We start from the raw sequence: 25,375 nt of genomic DNA, 5'->3' as shown, positions 1-25,375 counted from the left end.
GAGAAGTGTCCTCTGGTCTGACGAAACAAAAATATAACTGTTTGGCCATAATGACCATCATTATGTTTGGAGGAAAAAGGGGGAGGCTTGCAAGCCGAAGAACACCATCCCAACCATGAAGCACGGGGTGGCAGCATCATGTTGTTGGGTTGCTTTGTTGCAGGAGGGACTGGTGCACTTCACAAAATAGATGGCATCATGAGGCAGGAAAATGATGTGGATATATTGAAGCAACATCTCAAGACATCAATCAGGAAGTTAAAGCTTGGTCGCAAATGGGTCTGCCAAATGGACAATGACCCTAAGCATGCTTCCAAAATTGTGGCAAAATGGCTTAAGGCCAACAAAGTCAAGGTATTGGAGTGGCCATCACAAAGACCTGACCTCAATCCTATAGAAAATTTGTGGGCAGAACTGAAACGCGTGTGCGAGCAAGGAGGCCTACAAACCTGACTCAGTTACACCAGCTCTGTCAGGAGGAATGGGCCAACATTCGCCCAACTTATTGTGGGAAGCTTGTGGAAGGCTACCCAAAACGTTTGACCCCAAGTTAAACAACTTAAAGGCAATGTCCCAAATACTAATTGAGTGTATGTAAACTTCTGACCCACTGGAAATGTGATGAAAGAAATAAAAGCTGAAATAATTGAATCTCTCTACTATTATTCTGACATTTCACATTCTTAAAATAAAGTGGTGATCCTAACTGACCTAAGACAGGGAATTTTTACTAGGATTAAATGTCAGGAATTGTGAAAAACTGAGTTTTTAAATGTATTTGGCTAAGATGTATGTACACTTCTGACTTCAACTCTATAGCCAGTGCAATAAAATAATACAAATAACAAATATGATTCAGTTATCTGTCACAAAATGTGATTTATACAATCAACAATCAGTTTAGCTAATGATAATAATAGTAAAGTATCAATATAAGTCTTATGGTTGGTACCTACCAAGCATAAATATTCACTGTTGTGTACACCTTTTATAGTGTGTTGGATTAATGCAGTCCATTAGTGGGTTCTCTGTTTGAAAACACAAATTACAAGATTTTATGCCCCATTAAGTAATTCTCCTCTGAGCTTGGCAGAGATCTTGTAGTTCAGGGGCTTCAGTGTTAACCCATAGGAGCAGTCTAAGGAGAGGTCCTGACTTGGGTTATTCTCAAAGCTGCACTGGTGAATCAAAATAGCAGAAAATAAAAAAACCTCCACTTTGGCGATCTGGTCACCGATACATCGCCTCTTCCCTGCTGAGAATATCAACACACTGTTGGTCAGGTCCTTGTCAAGGGCACCATTTTCATCGAGGAACCGTGAGGGGTTAAAAAGATGTGGGTCCTTCCACTTTAAAGGGTTGTGGTTGACGGACCACTGGTTAATGAAGACCACTGTGTCTTTGGGGATGTGGAAGCCTTCGATGGTGACATCTGATGTGGTGGAGTGTGGGATGGTGAGGGGTACAAAGCTGGTATAGCGCATGGTCTCATAGATAACAGCATCTAGGTAAGCCAGGCTGGCTTTGTCCTCAATAGAGGGCAGCCTGTCACGGCCTACCACTTTGTCAATCTGCTCCTGCAGTCTGGTTTGGATGTTGGGGTATTTTGCCAATAAAAGGAGCATCCAATGAAGGCAAGTGGACACAGTATCCAGTCCCGCACCAATCAGATCGGACACTGTCCCTTCTGTGTGGGCCTCCGTCAACCCGGTATCACTGTCTGCCTTGTCAATTACCTGAATAATGGCGTCACTCATGTCCCGGGTCACTTCAGGGTCAAACGTCTCCCTGTGCTCCACCACCTTGTCTCTCACAAAGGTGAAAAACTCTTTATTGAGGTCTTTGAAGCTCTGGTAGACACTGCGGACAGGATTTGGGAAATATTGAAGCCAGGGCATGACATCCACCAAGCTGCCAGCCCCCACCGTCTCTCCAAACTTGTCCACGCTGGCCAGAAGGGCTCTAAACTCCATGTCATCATGGCCATAACGCTTTCCAAAGCACAGGGCACAGATTACATTAGCAGCAGCTACTGTCATTTCGTGAGCAGGGTTGAAAAACTGTCCATCAGCACTGAGTTTGAGAAAAGCTTCAATGAGCTCAGTAGCCTCTGCCACAACGTGCTGTTCAAATGCTTTCTTGGTCTGGCTGTTGGCAGAGTAGAAAGCTCTAATGGTGGACTGAGCGATCTTCCGGTGGGTCCTCCACTGTTTGCTGTAGTTAGAGAATGTCATGCTGTTACCACCAGACACTAACTGAAAAGACACAAAGTTGGGTCTGCCTGCAAACTCTGTGCTGTGTTGAACCAAGGCTTCTCGTATTGCTGTGTCTCCATTGAGCACCACTATGTTGTTGCAGCCCAGTCGTATCTGATACACGTTGCCGTACTTCTTTGCCAGCTTGGAAAAGGTGATATGAGGCATCTGCCCCAGCTGCATGGCATTGCCCACCACCGGCCAGGCAAAGGGTCCTGGCAGCCTTCTCTTGAGTCTGAGATTCCTGACCCATAGACAGGCTTCTAGACAGAAGAGGAAAACAAAGGAGGCGACCAGAGCTGGCTGGACCTGTCCACTCCATTCCCTGATGATGCTGCTGCCCTTCACCCCAAACTCTGTGTCCAGCAGTACCATGGTGCTGAGATGTTCTATTTCTGGTGCCCAATCCTTCCAATTCTGAGAGAGATCCCACTTTTATTTATTGAATGTTATTCCTGATAAAAGGATATTTAAAATAGGTCCTCCTTTCCACCTAAATTCCAAATAAACGAAATAAAAATTCTGTCTGTTTTTAAGTATGGTCAGTCCTACATTATCATCCGAAAAACGTAGAAAATGAATCGAGACAACGAAGAAGTTTTACAGAACCTCTTACACTACGGTGTCTGTCTCCTCCTACTCTGTGCTGGCTTGTGAACAGGCTTGATCAGGTTGAGTGGTTAGCAGTAGTGCAGTCGCTGTCCGTCTTCAGATGACCACATTAGAGGAATGCAGATTTCAGTCTTGACACTCTCCCTTATATCTCCTCTGTGGGAGGGTTCAGGGACTTAAAACTCCTATTCAGGGTTTTTTTTGCGCCGAAGTGCTCGTTCCAGCGGAGTCTTTCTTATACCTAACACTCAATGCCACGGTAAAACAAAAAGGAAAGCAGCAACCAGTCAGGCCCGCCTGAACCTAGGACTAAAACAGAAGGAGTTTAGATTTAGCGGGCCAGAGGCTCTAAAAGACTGGGCTGCACTACCTTTAAACACAATACAGGTACCACAGGGGAGAATTTTAGAACATGGTGTAGTAGTTAGGGTTCAAACTTTCGGTCACGCAGACCACCATAGCTAAACGCACCATAGCTAAACTCACCATAGCTAAATGCACCATAGCTAAACGCACCATAGCTAAACTCACCATAGCTAAACTCACCATAGCTAAACGCACCATAGCTAAACTCACCATAGCTAAACTCACCATAGCTAAACTCACCATAGCTAAACTCACCATAGCTAAACGCACCATAGCTAAACGCACCATAGCTAAACTCACCATAGCTAAACTCACCATAGCTAAACTCACCATAGCTAAACTCACCATAGCTAAACGCACCATAGCTAAACGCACCATAGCTAAACTCACCATAGCTAAACTCACCATAGCTAAACGCACCATAGCTAAACGCACCATAGCTAAACTCACCATAGCTAAACTCACCATAGCTAAACTCACCATAGCTAAACTCAGGGGACACTGATTGGTCCGGTTATATTCTGGATTCTGAAAATTGCTTGATTGCCTCTCTATAGGAACAATTCCAGACTGAAATATAGTGTATATAAAGCAAACGTCTCAGTGAAGTACCCAGGCTAAGGCAGGACTACTTGTAACTTTGGAAGGAGCTTTCCTCTGTCTATTGAAAACTAATGTATGCATTTTTTATGACATTATAAAAAAATTGTATCTGTTGTTTTCAGTCTATGCTCTGTTAACTCAACACTACTAGGAATAGAATCCAAGATATGACCATGAAAGCTCTGGGTTTTGGATCTTGTCACAGAATAGATACACATTGTACAATACACTTTTATATGTTCTATAAAAGTATATACAGTATTTACCAGAGCTTTTTTTTTGCATAATGGTCCTTTTATACATAGTAAATGAGATAATGTAGCTCTTAGGCTGGTGGCTATATCAAAATAGTTTAAAAGTGACTTCAAAACAGGGACCTCTGGCAATAACGCTAGTAATAAGGCTTTTCAGAGAAACAAATAACTTTGAAAAAGTTGACCAATTGGGGTTTCAAAGCTATTCAGCAGGAATTTAACTACTATGGAATTCTGTACTCTAATGGGCCAGTGATAGTAATGCTACAAGGAGAGATTCTTCACTTGTATCATGTATTGTTGCTAAACCAGATCACAATTCAAATACGTTTGATAATAATAAATAAATAGTTAGGTGGGTGCTTATATTTTTCCGACTTCTCACATGTACAAGTTTGTATTATACGCATGTGTGAATTGTACATGTCTTTTTTTGCATATCCCAACTCTCCCTTATAAATGGCGACCCAGGAGCAATTAGGGTTAAGTGCCTTGCTCAAGGGCAGATAGACAGATTTTCCACAGCGCTCTAAACGATAGGCTACCTGCCACCTGATGTGTTTCTGACAGTTTTGATGAGAGAAAACACGCAGGACTGGTGTAGATTAGCTATAAAACATAATGAGTGTTAACAGTGGTAAAGACTAGTTTGCAGTTTTATTATACGTTATCACATGTTTATTGCATTTTAAAATGTACCTTAGAGTGTGTATTTCCATAATAATATTTATTTTGCAATATGTTATTCACCAGCTCATATTCATTGCACTGTACATGGAGTGTGTCACTACAGAAAACAACACCTTGCAATGGACAGGAGATTGCACTCCTTCCAATGATGTGATGCTTAATGGGTTAATCAATGACAGACAAGAGAGAAGCAGACGCAGTCACTATCAACCCCTGACTGTTTAAAACGTTGCTTTATTCATTCCAGATATATCGGATTTTTCAATCATAGAATTATTTTATTAAAAAAAAAATTCAACACAGTATTTAGTATGTGAATCCTTGCCTGGACATTCAATGCATGCTGTAGTTGATTTTCTTGGTTTGAGAGAGGCAGAGATTCGGAACTCTATTTCATAAATTCCTGAATACGTGCTCTTTGACAAATGTGAAATGACATCCATATAGATTTCAGACCCTTGAGGTGTAAACATGCATTTGTTTAAATACATAAAGACTTGAAGACTCCATTGATTTGCGTAGTAGTATTGTATTTAGTGACAGTTGCTTTGGATATGAAGGGAGGGGTTGTGTAGCTGGAGTGCCTGTTCAGTAGATTTCTAAGGAGATCAATGCAGTCAGTCTCTGGAGTTGGTCATCTCCCATGTATTCATCAGCATGATCAATCCCACAATTCCAAACCCACCTCTCCATTGAAACACCTCCAAACTTTGTTGGGGACACTGAGCTTGAAGTTACACAGAGGCGCCGATGCTGTTTTCTCTGAATTGTCTTCACACTGTAGGCTATAGCATATAGATAACTTGATTTTCCCTTTAGCAGTTTGTCAGCATTTGTTATCTTCCGACAGTATTTCAATGTGCTCATATGCATGGTGTACAGTAGATAGTGGATTGGATTATAATACACATATTATTCATACCTGAAATATATCTATACAAATATTTTGTGACTGCTTTATGTGAAAAGGTTAACTACATTGATACATCACCATCTTGATGCGAGGAATCCAAAAAGTCCTCAACGCAACAGACTGCGGTCCCTCGGGTGTGACTACAACATTCACAAACACTCACAAGCATATTATACTGTGATATAACCTTCCATTCATTGACTTTTAAGTGATATTGTAGTTTCATGCACATATTTTCATACGTTAACATGCTGAATACTGTTTATGAAGTACGCTCAAAACTCAAAATGTATATAAAACAAAAGTATACTTCCTTAAAAAATATGATCAGGTGCATAGTTTGAGAGCCAGTTCAACTTCATTGACCCCATGACCCGACCCCTGGCCCCCAACAAAGGAGATTCATCTCTACCTAGCAAACTTTCCATTACTGTAATCATACTTTCAATTCTGTATCAACAACATTGCAAACATATTCAATTGTGTTCACATATTAATTAAATATTAAATATGAAATATTACACTCCTCAAAAACAGCATTCAGTGCAGGTTTGCTTATACTCACTGTAAAATGTATTTGATTGGCAATGTTGCCCACAATAATGGGATGAGATTTTTATGCAGGTGACACCAGACCGAGCAGCTTCCCCCTGAGCTTGGTTGTGATGGTGTAGTGGAGAGGCTTCAGTGTGAGCCCATAGGAACAGTCAAGGGTCAGGGCCTCTGATGGGTTGCTCTCAAAGGTACACTGGTGAAGCAAGACGGCTGTAAATAAAAATGTTTCCACCTTGGCAATCTGGTTGCCAATACATCGCCTTTTACCAGTGGAGAAGATCATGACGCTGTTAGTCAGGTCCTTGTCAAGGGCACCATTTTCATCGAGGAACCGTGAGGGGTCAAAGAGATGTGGGTCCTTCCACTTTAAAGGGTTGTGGTTGACGGACCACTGGTTAATGAAGACCACTGTGTCTTTGGGGATGTGGAAGCCTTCGATGGTGACATCTGATGTGGTGGAGTGTGGGATGGTGAGGGGTACAAAGCTGGTATAGCGCATGGTCTCATAGATAACAGCATCTAGGTAAGCCAGGCTGGCTTTGTCCTCAATAGAGGGCAGCCTGTCACGGCCTACCACTTTGTCAATCTGTTCCTGCAGCTTGGTTTGGATGTTGGGGTATTTGATCAAAAGCAGGAGAATCCATTGGAAAATGGTTGACATTGTTTCTTGGCCGGCTCCAATGAGGTCTGTGACTGTTCCTTCAACAAAGTCTTCGGCCAGTCCACTGTCCTTTCTGTGATCAATCGCGTTAATGATAGCATCACTCATGTCACGCGTCACATCAGGCGTGAAGGTTTCTCTGTGCTGCATCACTTTATCTTTCACAAAGGAAAAAAACTCCTCATTTATATGTTTGAAATTCTGGTAGATGCTGCGGACAGGATTTGGGAAATTCTGAAGCCAGGGCATGACATCCACCAAGCTGCCAGCCCCCACCGTCTCTCCAAACCTGTCCATTCTGCCTAGGAGAGTTCTAAACTCAATGTCATCGTGACCATAACGCTTTCCAAAGCACAGTGCACAGATTACATTTGCAGCAGCTACTGTAAATTCATGAGCGGGATTAAAATATCGTCCATCTGCACTCCTTCTCAGAAATACCTGCACAAGATCCATACATTCTCCCAAAACGTGGTGCTCAAATGCTTTCTTGGTCTGGCTGTTGGCAGAGGAGAAAGCTCTAATGGTAGATTGTGCAATTTTCCTGTGCATTTTCCACTGTTTGCTGTAGTTAGTGAATGTCAAGCTCCTGCCTCCTGAAATCATCTGAAAAGATATAAAGTTGGGTCTGCCTGCAAACTCTGTGCTGTGTTGAACCAAGGCTTCTCGTATTGCTGTGTCTCCATTGAGCACCACTATGTTGTTGCAGCCCAGTCGTATCTGATACACGTTGCCGTACTTCTTTGCCAGCTTGGAAAAGGTGATATGAGGCATCTGCCCCAGCTGCATGGCATTGCCCACCACCGGCCAGGCAAAGGGTCCTGGCAGCCTTCTCTTGAGTCTGAGATTCCTGACCCATAGACAGGCTTCTAGACAGAAGAGGAAAACAAAGGAGGCGACCAGAGCTGGCTGGACCTGTCCACTCCATTCCCTGATGATGCTGCTGCCCTTCACCCCAAACTCTGTGTCCAGCAGTGCCATGGCTATGGATTATCAGAACACCTATTCCTGGAATCAGATATTGTGAATGGAAGAAAAAAAAACCTACAAAAAAGTTTAGTTTTCTTGACAACTTTAGTCCAGCACTCACTTTTTTGTAAAAAAAATGTATAATAAATAAGTAAAATAATGTTCAAAAGTGATGTTGTGATGTACAATGAAATTAGTTAATCAATTAAACAAGTTCCATTAGTTTAAAGTCCCAAGTATCCTTCTGAGACCATGGTGACAGTCTCAGTACTCCTTGGGAAAATATCTCTGATGAAGCTTGGTAAGTTATGGTGAAGTTTTTTTTCTCTAGTCAATCTTTTCAGCAAGATTTAAGACTTTAGTGACTAGTTTTGCTTCAGCAAGGTGTCTTATATGTTTGCAGTCGGTGGGTAGGGCTGAGCATTATTTTCATACTCCTCCCATTGTGGTAGCCCTATATATATTATCATTCTGATGTTGGACCTCGACGCGCGCTACGCACTGGAAACAAAAGCGCGCAGAGACCTCTGTCTGCGGAGGTGAACTCCAGCAAATACGTTTAGGAGGAAAGTAACAATTATTTTACTTACTCGAATAGTAACAGTGGTATCCCATGTTAAATGGTTATACTTTCTTACGTTGGTTGTTATAATTTGAAGATTCAAGAAAAGCGTATAGCAAGCATATGGTTTGTTTCTCTTTCTGATAAATGTTTTTGCCTTCTAATTGTGTAAAATGTAAGAACTGTTTACAATAAGTTTTAAATTTACGTTTATTAATAAGTAAATGGAATAGCCTATTTAGTTGCAGTAGTCGATGGTATGGGTAGCTTTTGTGGCATGGGAAGCTTTTGTGCGCGTCTGCATGGACATTCTATACTTTGCATAAATAGCCTAATGTAAACTCTGTTTAGTGTCTCAATAAAATAACAAAGTGAATGTAATCATGATGCCATGTAGCCTAATAAATGTGTGTTTAAAAATGATGGGGTTACAGTGAGTATTGCAAGTTTTCAGGTACTGTGCAAAGCCAGTGCAAAGCCAAAGCATTAGTCTTGCATTAGTTTTGTGCGCACGCTGCATATTGACTGTTGTAATAACATTGTGATATAATTTTTCTTAATTTATCATTTGAAGCATATTGTAATTACATGTAATCCGTTCAAGGTAGTCAACAGCACATATATAATTGACTAAATCACTCAACTATGTCGCGCTTCTAATCGAATCCCCATGTGGTACTATGAAGTTCAGCAAAAGTTGTGCAGGATCCGAGTCTGACTGCTTTCCATAATATTGCGCAAAAGATTAAACAAATAATATTTGTAATAATAAGATTATATTAGATCTTTGTCACTGTATGAATATCACTGTAATTTCAAAATGACTCACAGTGAATGACTGTATATGGATACAACTCAAATAATTATCTGTGGGGATAGAAATATTGTTTATAGACTATTTATAGACGGTTTATTTTTCCAATATGAAGAACTACCATTCTGCCACTCATGTAAAGGCCTCAAGTTATATATATTTTTTAAATCCAATGTTGTATGTAGGTATTGACTGACTTGCCTTTCATAAATATGCTTATACAACACACTTACAATATCTTAGCATAGAAAAGTCCATGAAGAATTCATATTCACATTTTCAGCAGGACTCATACTACAGCATTTCTTCAAGCATTTGCAGTACAAAGCATAAAAGTGTCTGTAGTTTTACACATGAGAGCCATGTTTCAATTCTGTGCTATCCAATGGCAGCTTACTGTTATCACCGTACACCTTAGGTGCCTTTTGACATGGTTTTCTTTCCCCAAAACAAGGCTGTTGAGCTCAAAAGAGTTAGGAGGAAACTTTTCAGGAGATCAGAAGGTTAGAATGGCATTCTGGCCCCTCAAAAGATGCAGGAGGAATGGTGACACTCTGAAGATGTAGGTTTTGATACCTGAGATGTATCATGCTTTCATGCCTGGTAGCACACACACATCACGGTCAACCGGAGTCCTGTCCTTGGCATTCATTACAAAGTGCAGTTTATTCCTTATGGAAATCACTGGTCCATTGATTCTATTAACCTTTCAGCTCAAAGACTAATTTTAGTTCCTGAGGCAAAACTTTTTTCCCCCTCAGTGCCAAAGAATACATTTGCGTTTCTAGTTTCCCCACCAACTGCGAAGTTTATTTTTGCAGGGAGGTAATGACGCTAATTGAAGGCACTAAAACATTTCAGAAGTGAGGCCGTAAGTTAGAGGGACAGAGACTTCAGTAATGCTCCAGCACAGTCACTCATTATTGGTGCATGAGGAAATGGGAAAGGGGGGAGTGGGAATTCTCACTATGGGTGTTGAAGAAAGAGTGTTGAAGTGATACACTTTTCTATGTTTTGGTCTAGCTTATTTAAAAGTTATATTATTGCATACCATATTTTCACAGCTGAGGTTATAAAATGTGTATTTAAGGGATCAATCTGATCTGACTAAGCCTGTCTTAAGTTGATTAAAGTATGATTTCAGCTGAGATTTTATTAAACATGAGACTTGCAAAGAGAAGGTGGTAGCAAGTCTAGCAGGCCCTGTGGTCCCTGTAGAGTCCACATTATATTTATGTATTTATTTTATTTAACATTTATTTAACTAGGCAAGTCAGTTAAGAACAAATTCTTATTTACATTGACGGCCTACCCCGGCCAAACCCTGACGACACTGGGCCAATTGTGCGCCGCCCTATGGGACAGCCTGGATTCAAACCAGGGACTGTAGTGACGCCTCTTGTACTGAGATGCAGTGCCTTAGACAGCTGCGCCACTCGGGAGCCCGTCACATACTGAGGGATAATTAGCAATGCTGAGGTACAGTAATGTTGAAGATGGGAAGAAAGGATGGGAAAAGGTCTGTAGGAATATTTTGAACTCTAACGGTGAAAATAAATTATGTTAATTTTTTAGTTTCTTGTTCCTCTGAGACTTGAAATGGAATTAAGGTAAAATCACGCAATGTGGATCATAGCTTAAATGTCAAATGGAACATTAAACATGCTCTGTATGTTCTACTACTAGGTTTAATTGGTTGTTTCTTCTAATTGGTTAAGTGAAATACGTCTAGGAAGTGTACCCACAGCTCTTAGAGCAAATGTGAAATGGCACCTCTATTCCACAGTTTGGCCACAATTAAAGCCACAATCTTTAATTCTGCAGATTGTACCTTCAAGGAGTCAAGTTTTGGTATTTTCTGTTAAAAGAGTTACACAACGTCCTACTCTGTCTAAAAGCTGTTCACTTCCCTCTCCCTGTTTTGTCTGGAGAAATGTGGTGTTCCTAAAGACACAAAAACATCCAGCATGATTCCTCGGTTAACCAGAGACAGCAATGTCTCAAAACAGAAGACACTTCTTCACTGGGATGACTATTTCTCATTGTCTCGTTCTCTCGCTATAGAGGAATCCTTTTGTGTGTGCAACACTATACCCTAACTGCCCCCCTCCTCCTCCTGCTCTCCTCTTCACATATGGCCACTCACATCCCCATCACCTCTAATTAAAACCAGGTTTGCGGTGGGCGAGGGCTCGTGTGTGCTTTTTGCGTGTGGCTATCGTGTTTGCCTGTGATTATCTCCTGTAACCTGGCTGTGAAAGGTTGGCCCTGACCCTGAGCTGACTCTGCTGGCGGGAGGGGGAAGGGCTTGGAAGGCTTCATGTTGCATGTAATGCAAGGGTGGCGGGCCCATGGAGACAGGACCCACGGTAGACCAGGCTGCCCCAGCTCTGGAGCTAATCATTGTTTACTAGTCTCATTTCCACTTCTCAGTGAGCTACTGTCACGCACAGCACCGACAGGGAGGAAGGAAGGGGGAAGGAGGGGAAGGAGAGAAGAGGAGAAAGCCAAGGGTCCAACAGGCAGTTGGGGAGCCGGTGGGACTTGGGAAAGAGCAGAGGGGAATGCAGGAATTTCAGTGTAGATTAGGCTTTAGAAAGAACAGGGGTGAGACAATTTCGAAAATGAGACCGCTAAAAACAATCCAGACAAACCACTAAACAGACCAACCAAAACATCCCTGGGCCTTGGCCATCTCAGCCAGCCAAGGAGGTAACCACCGGACATTGCTAGTTCGAGATGCTTATGTTAGAGATTAGTGCATTTTTTCGGGGCTGAACATGCACGGTATGAGGACACACAGCCACTGCTCAAACATGGTCACTGTCTTGATCGCTGTATAAAAGGAGGACTTAATTAAAAAATAAATGAGGAACGATTGGGCAACATTCACTTCAGCGGAACGATAATATCTTGACACGGTGTTTGGGAAAAAGCAGAGTTGTCACATAATATGCACAAAGATAAACAACACTTGCTGTAAATCTTGAAGTGTATAAGGAGCCAAGCTCTCGGCCTCTACAATGACGCCCCTTTTCACACGAGAGCCCTGGCCTGATGGCCAATGTGGGCCCGTAATCTGTTGAACCTTTTCCTGAGTATGAAAATGCTGTTAAACTAAAGTGTCATGGAATTACTGGAACCTTTTAACATGTTGAGGACATTTTCCCTGCATTCAAGTCCACTGTATTTATCCTCATAGCACGCGTGACATAAAAGAGTGTCGCAATCTATTCATAATTCAAGACAGCGTGTGACATAAAATAGGAATTATTAACACAGAGAATTATATACATAAAAATGTCTGTGTCCATGAATATGGTATAAGTACACCATGAAATCGCTTGTCATGCAGAATGTTCACCCTGTGTGCAGTGTCGCAACATCTCACCACCATGACCATAACAGCCAGGATGTGCTGCAAAGATCCAGTCAGCTCCGCCACTGACAAGTCCCTCCTGATAGAGGTCCAGTCAGCGGCCCGACTGGAGAGGAGGCATAAATTATTGACTCACTTCAATTTTTTTGTTTGTGTACTCGCCAAAAAGCCCTGTGCCAAGCCTCCATGGCTTCACTCATTCTGAACTTCGTCTGACACCACACATTTCATGGGCTGAGTAACTAACATGATCCCCGCAACAAGCCAACTCCAATCAATCAATGAAACAGCAAAGGCTGGAGGCACGCTCTATCTAGGGCGGCAGGTAGCCTATTGGTTAGAGTGTAGGGGCGGCAGGTAGCCTATTGGTTAGAGTGTAGGGGCGGCAGGTAGCCTAGTGGTTAGAGTGTAGGGGCGGCAGGTAGCCTAGTGGTTAGAGTGGAGGGGCGGCAGGTAGCCTAGTGGTTAGAGCGATGGGCCAGTAGCCGAAAGGTTTCTGGATTCAATTCCCAAGCTGACAAGGTAAAAATGTGTCCTTCTGCCCCTGAACAAATAAGAATTTGTTCTTAACTGACTTGACTAGTTAAATAAAGGTTACATTTTAAAAATCTGATCCCCCCCCCCCAGTCCTGCGTGACCGGATATAACCTTACATTTACATTACCTTCAGAAAGTATTCACACCATTTTCTTTGTGTTACAGCCTGAATTGAAAATTGATTAAATTGAGATTTATTTTGTCACTGGCCTACATTACCCCATAATGTCAAATTAATAAAACAGGAAAATCTGAAATGTCTTCAGTCAATAAGTATTCAACCCTTTTGTTATGGCAAACCTAAATCAGTTCAGTGCTTAACAAGTCACATAATACGTTGCAGGGACTCACTCTGTGTGCAATAATAGTGTTGAACATGATTTTTGAATGACTACCTCATTTCTGCACTGGCGAGTTACAGTTTTGACTTAAATTTACTTAAAAATCTATGGCAAGATCTGAAAATGGTTGTTTAGTAATTATCATCAACCAATTTGAGAGATCTTGAAGAATATTTAAAAGAATAATGGGGAAATATTCCACAATTGTCACGTCCTGGCTAGTATAAGGGTTAATTGGTATTGTAGTTTGGTCAGGACGTGGCAGAGGGTATTTGTTTTATGGTATTTGGGGTGGTGTGTTTGTTGTAGGGGATTTGATTTGTTTATTCCGGGGTTTTTGGGCACTGTTCCTTGTTATGTATGTCTATGATTGATCTAGCTGTTGTATGTCTATGTGTGGTTAATTGGGGTTGGGACTCTCAATTGAAGGCAGGTGTTGTCCATTTGCCTTTGATTGAGAGTCCCATATATTAGGGTGTGTTTGTATGTGTCTTTTGTGGGAGATTGTTTTTGCACTGCGTTAGGATAGCATGCAAAACTGTTGCACTGTCATTGTTTTTTGTATAGTGTTCACGTGAGCAATTAATTAAATTCAAAAATGAACACGACATCCGCTGCGTATTGGTCTACATTTTCAGACGACGATTTCGCTATATCGTCAGAAGACGAAGACAGCCGTGACAACAATCCAGGTGTGGAAAGCTCTTGGAGACTTACCCAGATAGACTCACACAGCTATAATCACTGCCAAAGGTGCTTCTACAAAGTATTGACTCACGGGTGTGAATAATTATGTAAATTAGATATGTCTGTATTTCATTTTCTATAAATTTGCAAACATTTCTAAAACATGTTTTCGCTTTGTCATTGTGGGGTATTGTGTGTAGATGGGTGAGAGAAAAAATAAACATTTAATCTATTTTGAATTCAGGCTGTAACACAACAAAACGGGGAATAAGTCAAGGGGTATGACTAGTTTTTGTATTGGGTCAGCAATATAACATGATATGTCAACTGAGGTGAACTGAGGTGAACTGAGGTGTGGTGGGAACATACTGTTCTGCGGAGTCTAATTTATGCTTTCTAAGGGGATATTAAAACAAGGAAGCTTTAACCTGTTGAACAAGAGACAAGTCTAAATAAACTCAGCAAAAAAAGTAACGTCCCTTTTTTGTCTTTCAAAGATAATTTGTAAAAAGCCAAATAACTTCACAGATCTTCATTGTAAAGGGTTCATACATGTTTCCCATCCTTGTTCAATGAACCATAAACAATTAATGAACATGCACCTGTGGAACGGTCATTAAGACACTAACAGCTTGCAGACAGTAGGCAATTAAGTTCAGTTATGAAAACTTAGGACACTAAAGAGGCCTTTCTACTGACTCTGAAAAACACCAAAAGAAAGATGCCCAGGGTCCCTGCTCATCTGCTTAAACGTGCCTTAGGCATGCTGCAAGGAGGATTGAGGACTGCAGATGTGGACAGGGCAATAAATTGCAATGTCCGTACTGTGAGACGCCTAAGACAGCTCTACAGGGAGACAGGATGGACAGCTGATCGTCCTCGCAGTGGCAGACCACATGTAACAACACCTGCACAGGATCGGTACATCCGAACATCACAACTGCGGGACAAGTACAGGATGGCAACAACAACTACCCGAGTTACACCAGGAATGCACAATCCCTCCATCAGTGCTCAGACTGTCCGCAATAGGCTGAGAGAGGCTGGACCGAGGGCTTGTAGGCTTGTTGTAAAGCAGGTCCTCACCAGACATCACCGGCAACAACGTCACCTATGGGCACAAACCCACCGTCGCTGGACCAGACAGGACTGGCAAAAAGTGCTCTTCACTGACGAGTCGCGGTTTTGTCTCACCAGGGGTGATGGTCGGATTCGCATTTATCATTGAAGGAATGAGCGTTACACCGAGGCCTGTACTCTGGAGCAGGATCGATTTGGAGGTGGAGGGTCCGTCATGGTCTGGGGCGATGTGTCACAGCATCATCGGACTGAGCTTGTTGTCATTGCAGGCAATCTCAACGCTGTGCGTTACAGGGAAGACATCCTCCTCCCTCATGTGCTACCCTTCCTGCAGGCTCATCCTGACATGACCCTCCAACATGACAATGCCACCAGCCATACTGCTCGTTCTGTGTGTGATTTCCTACAAGACAGGAATGTCAGTGTTCTGTCATGGCCACCGAAGAGCCCGGATCTCAATCCTATTGAGCATATCTGGGACCTGTTGGATCGGAGGGTGAGGGCTAGGGCTTTTGTGCAAAGCTGTCATCAAGGCAAAGGGTGGCTACTTTGAAGATTCTAAAATATTAAATATATTTTGATTTGTTTAACACTTTTTTGGTTACTACATGATTCCATATGTGTTGTTTCATAGTTTTGATGTTTTCACTATTATTTTACAATGTAGAAAATAGTAAAAAATAAAGAAAAACCCTTGAATGAGTGGGTGTGTCTAAACTTTTTTATATATATATATATTTGTATATTTCATTTTTTTTAACTAAACAGGTGGGGCTCAAAACAGATGGCTCTCCACCTGCCCTGAATGTGTCACGTCCTGACCAATATTTAGGTATTATTTGTATTATATTTGGTCAGGACGTGGCAGAGGTATATTTGTTTTGTATTGTGGGGTTTTGTGTGTGGTGTAGTGGGGTGTGTTAGTTTTGGTATAGGTTCTAGGTTTGTTTTTCTATGTGTAGTTTTGGGTGCTGGACTCTCAATTGGAGGCAGGTGTTTCTAGTTGCCTCTGATTGGGAGTCCTATAAGTAGGTGTGTGTTTGTTTGGTAGGTTGTGGGTAGTTGTATTTTGCACTGCGTTTATTCTGCCTGTAAAACTGTCACTAGTCTTTATTCGTTTTCTTGTTTTTTCTCCGTGTTCTCTTTATTCAATTAAATAATAAGATGAGCATTCACATCCCGGCTGCGTTTTGGTCTGTACAACCCAACGAACTCTGTGACAGAATGACTGGTTGCCACTGGTTATCATTCAAAACTTACATACAACTTTAAATGGGAAAAGTTTTGCATGTACAGTGGGGGAAAAAAGTATTTGATCCCCTGCTGATTTTGTACGTTTGCCCACTTACAAAGAAATGATCAGTCTATAATTTTAATAGTAGGTTTATTTGAACAGTGAGAGACAGAATAACAACATAAAAATCCAGAAAAACGCATGTCAAAAATTTTATAAAATGATTTGCATTTTAATGAGGGAAATAAGTATTTGACCCCTCTGCAAAACATGACTTAGTACTTGGTGGCAAAACCCTTGTTGGCAATCACAGAGGTCAGACCTTTCTTGTAGTTGGCCACCAGGTTTGCACACATCTCAGGAGGGATTTTGTCCCACTCCTCTTTGCAGATCTTCTCCAAGTCATTAAGGTTTCGAGGCTGACGTTTGGCAACTCGAACCTTCAGCTCCCTCCACAGATTTTCTATGGGATTAAGGTCTGGAGACTGGCTAGGCCACTCCAGGACGATGGTCTTGTAGCCCATTCCAGCCTTGTGTAGGTCTACAATCTTGTCCCTGACATCCTTGGAGAGCTCTTTGGTCTTGGCCATGGTGGAGAGTTTGGAATCTGATTGATTGCTTTTATGGACAGGTGTCTTTTTTACAGGTAACAAGCTGCGGTTAGGAGCACTCCCTTTAAGAGTGTGCTCCTAATCTCAGCTCATTACCTGTATAAAAGACACCTGGGAGCCAGAAATGTTTCTGATTGAGAGGGGGTCAAATACTTATTTCCCTCATTCAAATGCAAATCAATTTATAACATTTCTGACATGCGTTTTTCTGGATATTTTTGTTGTTATTCTGTCTCTCACTGTTCAAATAAACCTACCATTAAAATTATAGACTGATCCTTTCTTTGTCAGTGGGCAAACGTACAAAATCAGCAGGGGATCAAATACTTTTTCCCCCCACTGTAAGCATGTCCTCAGTGGTCTGCATGACATATGCTCACTTTAGCCATGTATTATGCAAAGTTATTTGTTAATTTTCCCATTGAGTCTTTGAGTGCTAGGGAACAGAGCAGGATGAGCTTGCGTGCCATGCTTGCCTATACAGTGCGCAGAGCTTGGTCACTGAGCCCCAACCTCCAAAGGGAGCAGGGGGTGGATATTCGCTAAGAGATGGAAATTAGACAGAGAAGGGAAAAAGTACAAGTAGAAATGGCTTCCATGTGACCCCGATTTCGTTTTAGTTAGGTCATCTGTGACTGGCTAACAGACCTGTATTAGGGCACAGTTTAATTACACATTCCTTACCGTGGGGGTCTACTGTGCGTTAGGATGACTCTAGTGATGCTCCAGATTACGAATGTTTATTGTCAGTTTTTTGTTGTTGAATTTCCCCGACTGTGCAAGTCACTGGTCATGTCCCGTTTTTCAGGGACCTGAATGAGACAATGTGTGGAGTTCATACAGACACTTTATCTGTGACAAAATTTGCACATCATAATTTAGTTATTCAAATTCCTTCCTGTACCTTAGTGACTAGTCATTCTCTTCTCAGGAACAGGAGCCTGAAGCAATAGAACATAGTCTAACCTTCTTCCCAAATGACTTCCTAAATAATCAGAGTTTATAGCTCACTGGGCCACTCTCATCAATTATTTGGCACAAGCAGCCAACAATTTATGTTATGTTAATAAAAAATACAAAATCTCATTCAGCATCGTCACAGTTTATACTTGTGTAAATGTTACTAAAACTGGAGATCTAATGTGGCTGTGCAGCACATTGTCTATTGTGTAATTAAGGGTTCATTTGGATGAATTAAGAGGGAATTAGCTGGAGCCAAGGCACAGATGTTGTTTTTACAAAGTCTGGGGAAAGCCACAACTCTCCATCATCCTGTATTATTATGTCTATCTTGACATTCAGGGAGTCTTCAGCATTCTAGAAACTGTATCACTCTAAAGTTAGCTTTGTCCATTTTACCTGGAGCTTTATGGAAAAGTTGTAATGTTTCTGATACCTTTATGAATGTTAGTAAGTGGTGTTTTATGTTTGTTTTCTTCTTTCAGGGCCATACACATTTGTACAGGGCCAAATATTCAGTAAATGACAACATTATTTTTGACCATCAGATGACAAGATACGGTATCAACTGGACATAGGCTACAGTATAAGGTGGGTGTGTTTATTCCATTGACTTTTTGCCAATGCCTTTCTTAACAAGACATGACTGAACAGATTGTGTACAACCTCTACTCCAAAAAACCTTGTGAAATTAGGTTTCCCTTTGATTTTAAAACCCATCTCCTGTCTCCTGGTGCCCAAAATCAGATCATCTGCACAGCATCTGTGCTATTCTCTGTAATAGGACATGAAGCAGGTCACGTTTTTTTTTCTCTAGTTCTCTTCTCTTTTTTTGAGGGAAAATGCACAAATATATGAGCTGTTTTGTCTCTGCTCCAGTCCCCCTTTCTGTGGCAGGCTGTCCCAGGCAGGACTCCCTGCAGGTGGTCTCCGACACAGACAAACTGAACATTATGTGTAGTGTGGATGCTGCCAGCGGGTTACTCTTCTCGTTGTGTAATTGGGTGGATAATGTTCCGTGATTCCCTCTCTTTTGCGCCTCCATATATTCCGCTTGAGCAGCTCAGTGCCTTTAAGCATCCTGAAAACAAAGCCGGGTCAGCGAACGGTCGTGTCACCCCCCTTTGGTGCTCCGATTCGTAAGATGAGCCGGTCCCCCTCACTAGAGAAACCAGGGCAGAGTTCATTCACAATGTTATGGGCCCTAAGCCCTGGCTTAGTCTCAGGCTCCCTGGTGGCCCTGTTGTTGTTTACACTGGGAAGGTTTTTTATTTTGTATTATTAAGTTCATCAACGTTATAGCCTGGACTGTAGAATCGATACTGTTCGAAAGGAAGAAACATATGCTTTGGCAGACACAAAGAGTGAAATAAATATTTTCTTCATAAATCACAAAATTACATACATGTTTCTGTGTAGCGGCCAAGAACCTGGAAAGCTGGTAAAGTCATTGGGAACATACAGTTCTGTGTGAGTAGGAGAATGTGGGTGGCCCTACGCTAGGCCTGGGTAAGTTTTCTGCAGCATACCACTGTTGAACACCGAAGCCATGTGCATGTGGGGCTGTACATTTGGAGAAGTAATTACTGTATAACAGAAAGACAGAATCTTTACTGAGAGCACTGACTTGTTTCTAGACTGGAGAAGTGGAATCGCTTTAGACCCTGCGCAGTCATGCCTGTCAGGTCTTACCACAATGTATGACCCACTGTGCTGTGTAGAGCTGTCTTATTAAACGACACAACTTAAAAAGTCCAAAGCAACATCTTAAACGATCCAAAGCAATTTGTCCATCCTATGGTTTGTGTTTTGTAAAACAGTCTATTCAGTAAAGCAGTTGGAGAGGAGAGACCTAACAGTGAGGTTCTGACAGACTAATGTGTGTTCAATGTGTTTACGCGGACTTGTTTTGTGATTGACACTCCCGAGAGGCGCAGGTTTTGAGTGATGTCATAAAACTTCAGAACAGCAGGGGACCTCCGGCTCAGGTCCCTGTCTAATTATTTATAGACTGAGTCCAGACATGGAAATAGAGAAGGAGGATCATTTATATTGGAGAGTGTCAAATCCATGAAGACATACAACTGTCCTGAATTTCTGGAATTCTATGAACAGCAGTTGATTTGATGAACTTGTTGAGTCATAGATTCCAGTGGATGATATATTCTCTGCACACTATGGGGGAGATTTTAAAAGGAAAGCAGAAAGTGTAGATAGTAGGTTCTGGTGTGGTTTTAACAGTCATGAATTGACTAATGACAATTTATATAAGTTGAGCCTGACAGTGTCTACACCTCCGTTAGTCTGTTGTACGGAGTGCATCCATAGCAAATTCTTGATCGTCAGGCACTCAATCTAGTTTCAACACACTTTTGTAAAAGTTGCCCAACTCAAGTCTGACACCAACAGGTTCTTGAACAGCTTCTATCCCAAAGCAATACGACTGATAAATAGCTAACAAAATAGCTACACTGACTGAGTTTCCCTTGTATCTTTATTGGCCTTTTATTTCAATATTTTGCACTGTCTCTATGCACACTCACACACACTGTCACTCCAACACACACACACACACTGTCACTCCAACACACACACACACTGTCACTCCAACACACACACACACTCACTCCATCACTTGCTCACTCACACATAATATGCACATACATTTATACTGACTGTATACACCCGCACACCCACTCACATGCAAGCTGCTGCTACTCTGTTTATCTTATATCCTGTTGTGTTGTTACTGCTATACATATCTACCTCCATCACTCCAGTATCCCTGCACATGTAAGTATGGTATTGGAACTGACTTAAAAAAATATTCCCTGTATATAGTGTGCTTACTTACTTACTTTATTGTGTATTTCTTATTCTTATTTCTCATGTGTTTTTTTTCTAGTAATACATTGTTAGTGATTATTGCAGTGTTGGGTTTTGAGTTTGCAAGAAAGGCATTTCACTGTAATTGTGCATGTGACATTCAAACTTGAAACTTGAAACAACTCGGTCCTCATCCATGCAGTGTTTTCTTCCTGTCTGTACATAACGTCCCCAGGACACTGGAGGATACTGGAGGAGACCACAGCTGGATGAGGAATCTTACAGATCGTTTAAAACGTCTTTCTTCATTATGTTCTAATCAGTATCCTCCCAACAACCATTTCTTTAACGACCAGCATCTGTGGGCGATGTCTCTGTTTCCTGCCTTGCGTAAGTATCTCCCAGTATCCCAGCATTGTCCCTATCGTTAGCTTGTCTCTCCCTTTATGTCTCTGTCTTTAAGGTTGTAACACTCGTTAACTATTGATTTAACATGAGGTAGCTGTCTTAATTACGTACCCTGTGTTGTTTATGGCTATTAGACACAAGTAGTCCTCCTCCTTCTGTCAAGAAGGGAAATGGCAACAGCAAGCTGTTGAGAGTATTAACGTCTGTCCTACAGTAAACAACAATGTACATGGATTAGAGTGTTCAAAGAACTGACGTAAAACAGCACAATAATCCATGAGGCCCATTTTCTTCCCAAGTTCCTCCTCAAAAGCTTACATTGTCGAATTAGCCCTTAGTGAGGAATGACCGTGACCCCTCATCGTTCCAGGGGTCAGTGCTGGGCCGTTGACGCGCCTGAGACAGGCTCTGTTGACGGGATGATTGTGTGAAGATGTTCAGAGTTGACCTCGCTATGTTCTGTTTTGTTGTGTTTTCTAGCTAACGCTTTTATTTGATGACTGGGAATGCCAAACATGTTGCTCTTGACCTACAGACAACATCCAGCTCCCAGATCAGCTCTGGATTTGGCTCCCAGATCAGCTGTGTTCGAGTAAAGGACTTTCATAGGCCTACATCTCTCTCTCTCTCTGTCTCCCATACATCCTTCGCTCTCTCTCCCTCTCACTCTCTCTCTCCCTTTCCCTCTCACTCACTCTCTCTCAACTCTCTCTCTTTTCTCTCTCCCCCTCTTTCTCTCTCTTTCTCTCTCTCTGCCACACCGTGATGAACTGAGCAGTGCAGTGACAATGTGGATTACCACTTGATTAAGAGAGATATTTTTATGTTGAAGCTCCAAATCAAATCAAAGTTTATTGGTCGCATACATAGTTAATTTATTTATTTTATTTATTTCACCTTTATTTAACCAGGTAGGCAAGTTGAGAACAAGTTCTCATTTACAATTGTGACCTGGCCAAGATAAAGCAAAGCAGTTTGACACATACAACAACACAGAGTTACACATAGAGTAAAACAAACCTACAGTCAATAATATAATAGAAAAATAAGTCTATATACAAAGTGAGCAAATGAGGTGAGATAAGGGAGGTAAAGGTCATGGTGGCGAAGTAAATAAAATATAGCAAGTAAAACACTGGAATGGTAGATTTGCAATGGAAGAAAGTGCAAAGTAGAAATAGAAATAATGAGGTGCAAAGGAGCAAAATTAAAAAATTAAAAAATACAGTAGGGGCAGGGGTAGTTGTTTGGGCTAAATTATAGATGAGCTATGTACAGGTGCAGTAATCTGTGAACTGCTCTGACAGCTGGTGCTTAAAGCTAGTGAGGGAGGTAAGTGATTCCAGTTTTAGAGGTTTTTGTAGTTCGTTCCAGTCATTGGCAGCAGAGAACTGGAAGGAGAGGCGGCCGAAGGAGGAATTGGCTTTGGGGGTGACCAGAGAGAGATACCTGCTTGAGCACGTGCTACAGGTGGGTGCTGCTATGGTGACCAGCGAGCTGAGATAAGGGGGAACTTTACCTAGCAGGGTCTTGTAGATGACCTGGAGCCAGTGGGTTTGGCGACGAGTATGAAGCGAGGGCCAGCCAACGAGAGCGTACAGGTCGCAGTGGTGGGTAGTATATGGGGCTTTGGTGACAAAACGGATGGCACTGTGATAGACTGCATCCAATTTATTGAGTAGGGTATGGGAGGCTATTTTGTAAATTACGTCGCCGAAGTCGAGGATCAGTAGGATGGTCAGTTTTACTAGGGTAAGTTTGGCAGCATGAGTGAAAGATGCTTTGTTGCGAAATAGGATGCCAATTCTAGATTTAACTTTGGATTGGAAATGTTTGATGTGAGTCTGGAAGGACAGTTTACAGTCTAACCAGACACCTAGGTATTTGTAGTGTCCACATATTCTAAGTCAGAACCGCCCAGAGTAGTGATGCTGGACGGGCGAGCAGGTCCAGGCAGCGATCGGTTGAAGAGCATGCATTTAGTTTTACTTGTATTTAAGAGCAGTTGGAGGCCACGGAAGGAGAGTTGTATGGCATTGAAGCTCGTCTGGAGGGTAGTTAACACAATGTCCAAAGAAGGGCCAGAAGTATACAGAATGGTGTCGTCTGTGTAGAGGTGGATCAGAGACTCATCAGCAGCAAGAGCGACATCATTGATGTATACAGAGAAAAGAGTCGGCCCAAGAATAGAACCCTGTGGCACTCCCATAGAGACTGCCAGAGGCCTGGACAACAGGCCCTCCGATTTGACACACTGAACTCTATCTGAGAAGTAGTTGGTGAACCAGGCGAGGCAATCATTTGAGAAACCAAGGCTATTGAGTCTGCCGATGAGGATGTGGTGATTGACAGAGTCGAAAGCCTTGGCCAGGTCAATGAATACGGCTGCACCGTATTGTTTCTTATCGATGGTGGTTAAGATATCGTTTAGGACCTTGAGCGTGGCTGAGGTGCACCAATGACCAGCTCTGAAACCAGATTGCTTAGCGGAGAAGGTACGGTGGGATTCGAAATGGTCGGTAATCTGTTTGTTGACTTGGCTTTCGAAGGCATACATAGTTAAACAGATGTTATGGCGGGTGCAGTGAAATGCCTTGAGTTGTCAACATCACAACTCTAAATAGATCATCAAAATGGCTGATGTCCCAAAACTCTAAGCACATTTTCAATCGAATGAGTACAACGAACACATTTGTTCACTGCACCAAATCACTTTTTCAATTTGGATGCATATTCAAGCTAAGTACAATATCTGCTTTTCAAAATGCAATATTCACTTTACTTCTGATTCGATTTTTGTCATTGGTTAACAATACAATGAACTAACACTTAATCAAACTGCTCCAAAAAGATAACTACTGAACAAAAATGAGGTAGCGCCTAGTTAACATATATAGTTTCTATATTATCATTTGTATATTTTTATGTTGGAAGATAAAGCCAAATCTTATATGGATGTGGCTGTAAATACTGAGCCAGTGTGCTTCAATAGGACAAAGTGGAATTGTAGTGTAGTGTACAATGCATTGCTGAAAATGTGGGTTGTACATAACAATATTCCACTCATTACCTGAATTTATCTGAATTTCATTGATACACTGTAAGCTGATGAATTTCAAGCAGAGAGACAGGTGATACTGTATCAGTTGACAAGTCATGTAGAATAGGTGATGTTGTACAATGTTGCACGGGGAAGAAATGGCATAAGACACCATGCAATCTTTTTACACTAGCCAACTGCTTTACATTACACTATTTCCGATTTTTTTTAAATGTATTGCTTTGGTACTATTTTGTGTGGTGAATTTTCAAAACTATTAGTACAAAACTCCAAACTGGTAACACTTGTAACGCAGACAGTCTTACATTCAAAACCTTTAACTGTGTATTAATTCTGTTTGTAGACATCTTTCACCACACAATCATTGATTCAAAATATAAGTTCACTGTGAAATATGAGTACGTTGTTTAATCACCCAATACACAACATAATATCTTTTCAATTTAGCTGCTTTAACAACCAGTTAATACCCCCCTTCCCCCCCAAAAATGCAAGATACATGTTTCAAAATTGTCATTGGAAGTGCTGAAAGTAATATGCTACTGTACTGTAAATTACAGTACATTACACTGTTTTCACATAAGGCTACATACTTGCACTACCCATAAAAATTGACTGAACATAAAATGTCCATTATTTCTATCCCATGTGTAATCAAAGGTGTGTTCATTGAAGACATCTTTCACAATCATTGATGCAAAATATAAATGTACTGTTCAGATATAATACAACAAAAAGTTGTATTGTCACATACACTGGGTAGATGCAGTGAAATGTTTTGTTTTACAGGCTTTTACAGGGTGTTAGTAATTACACTACAGTACTGTATTGTGCATATGTCGTGCATGTAGCGGTCCAGTATGGCTCAGTAAGAGCATAGCACTAGCAACACCAGAGTTGTGGGTTTGTTTCCCACTGGGGTCACATATGAAAATGTCACTTTGGATGAAAGTGCATGCTACATAAATGGTATATACAGTGCATTTGGAAAGTATTC

The 25,375-nt window shown here is 41.6% G+C and overlaps 1 protein-coding gene and 1 pseudogene across 1 annotated transcript; both read right to left on the bottom strand.

Annotated features, from left to right (window-relative positions):
* Positions 1 to 734: 734 nt before the first annotated feature.
* LOC115162379 (cytochrome P450 1B1-like) lies at positions 735 to 7,931 on the bottom strand. The gene is made up of 2 exons (XM_029713621.1): positions 7,864 to 7,931; positions 735 to 2,603 (listed from the first exon to the last, which is right to left on the bottom strand). The coding sequence occupies exons 1-2, from the start codon at positions 7,888 to 7,890 to the stop codon at positions 1,056 to 1,058; spliced, it is 1,575 nt and encodes a 524-aa protein (XP_029569481.1). The 5' UTR covers positions 7,891 to 7,931; the 3' UTR covers positions 735 to 1,055.
* LOC115162378 (cytochrome P450 1B1 pseudogene) lies at positions 4,995 to 7,913 on the bottom strand (annotated as a pseudogene).
* Positions 7,932 to 25,375: the final 17,444 nt, after the last annotated feature.

Source organism: Salmo trutta, chromosome 25 (assembly GCF_901001165.1).
Source record: "Salmo trutta chromosome 25, fSalTru1.1, whole genome shotgun sequence".
Taxonomy (NCBI): domain Eukaryota; kingdom Metazoa; phylum Chordata; class Actinopteri; order Salmoniformes; family Salmonidae; genus Salmo; species Salmo trutta.
Note: the sequence above shows the minus strand (reverse complement) of the source record. Positions and strands in the feature narration are given on the sequence as shown.

Bases quoted from the DNA above. Each gene is read 5' to 3' on its own strand.
- LOC115162379 (XM_029713621.1), bottom strand. From the start codon at position 7,890: ATGGCACTGCTGGACACAGAGTTTGGG. The intron at 2,604-7,863 runs GTGAAGGGCAGC...ACAGAGTTTGGG, and splicing joins TGCTGGACACAGAGTTTGGG to GTGAAGGGCAGCAGCATCAT.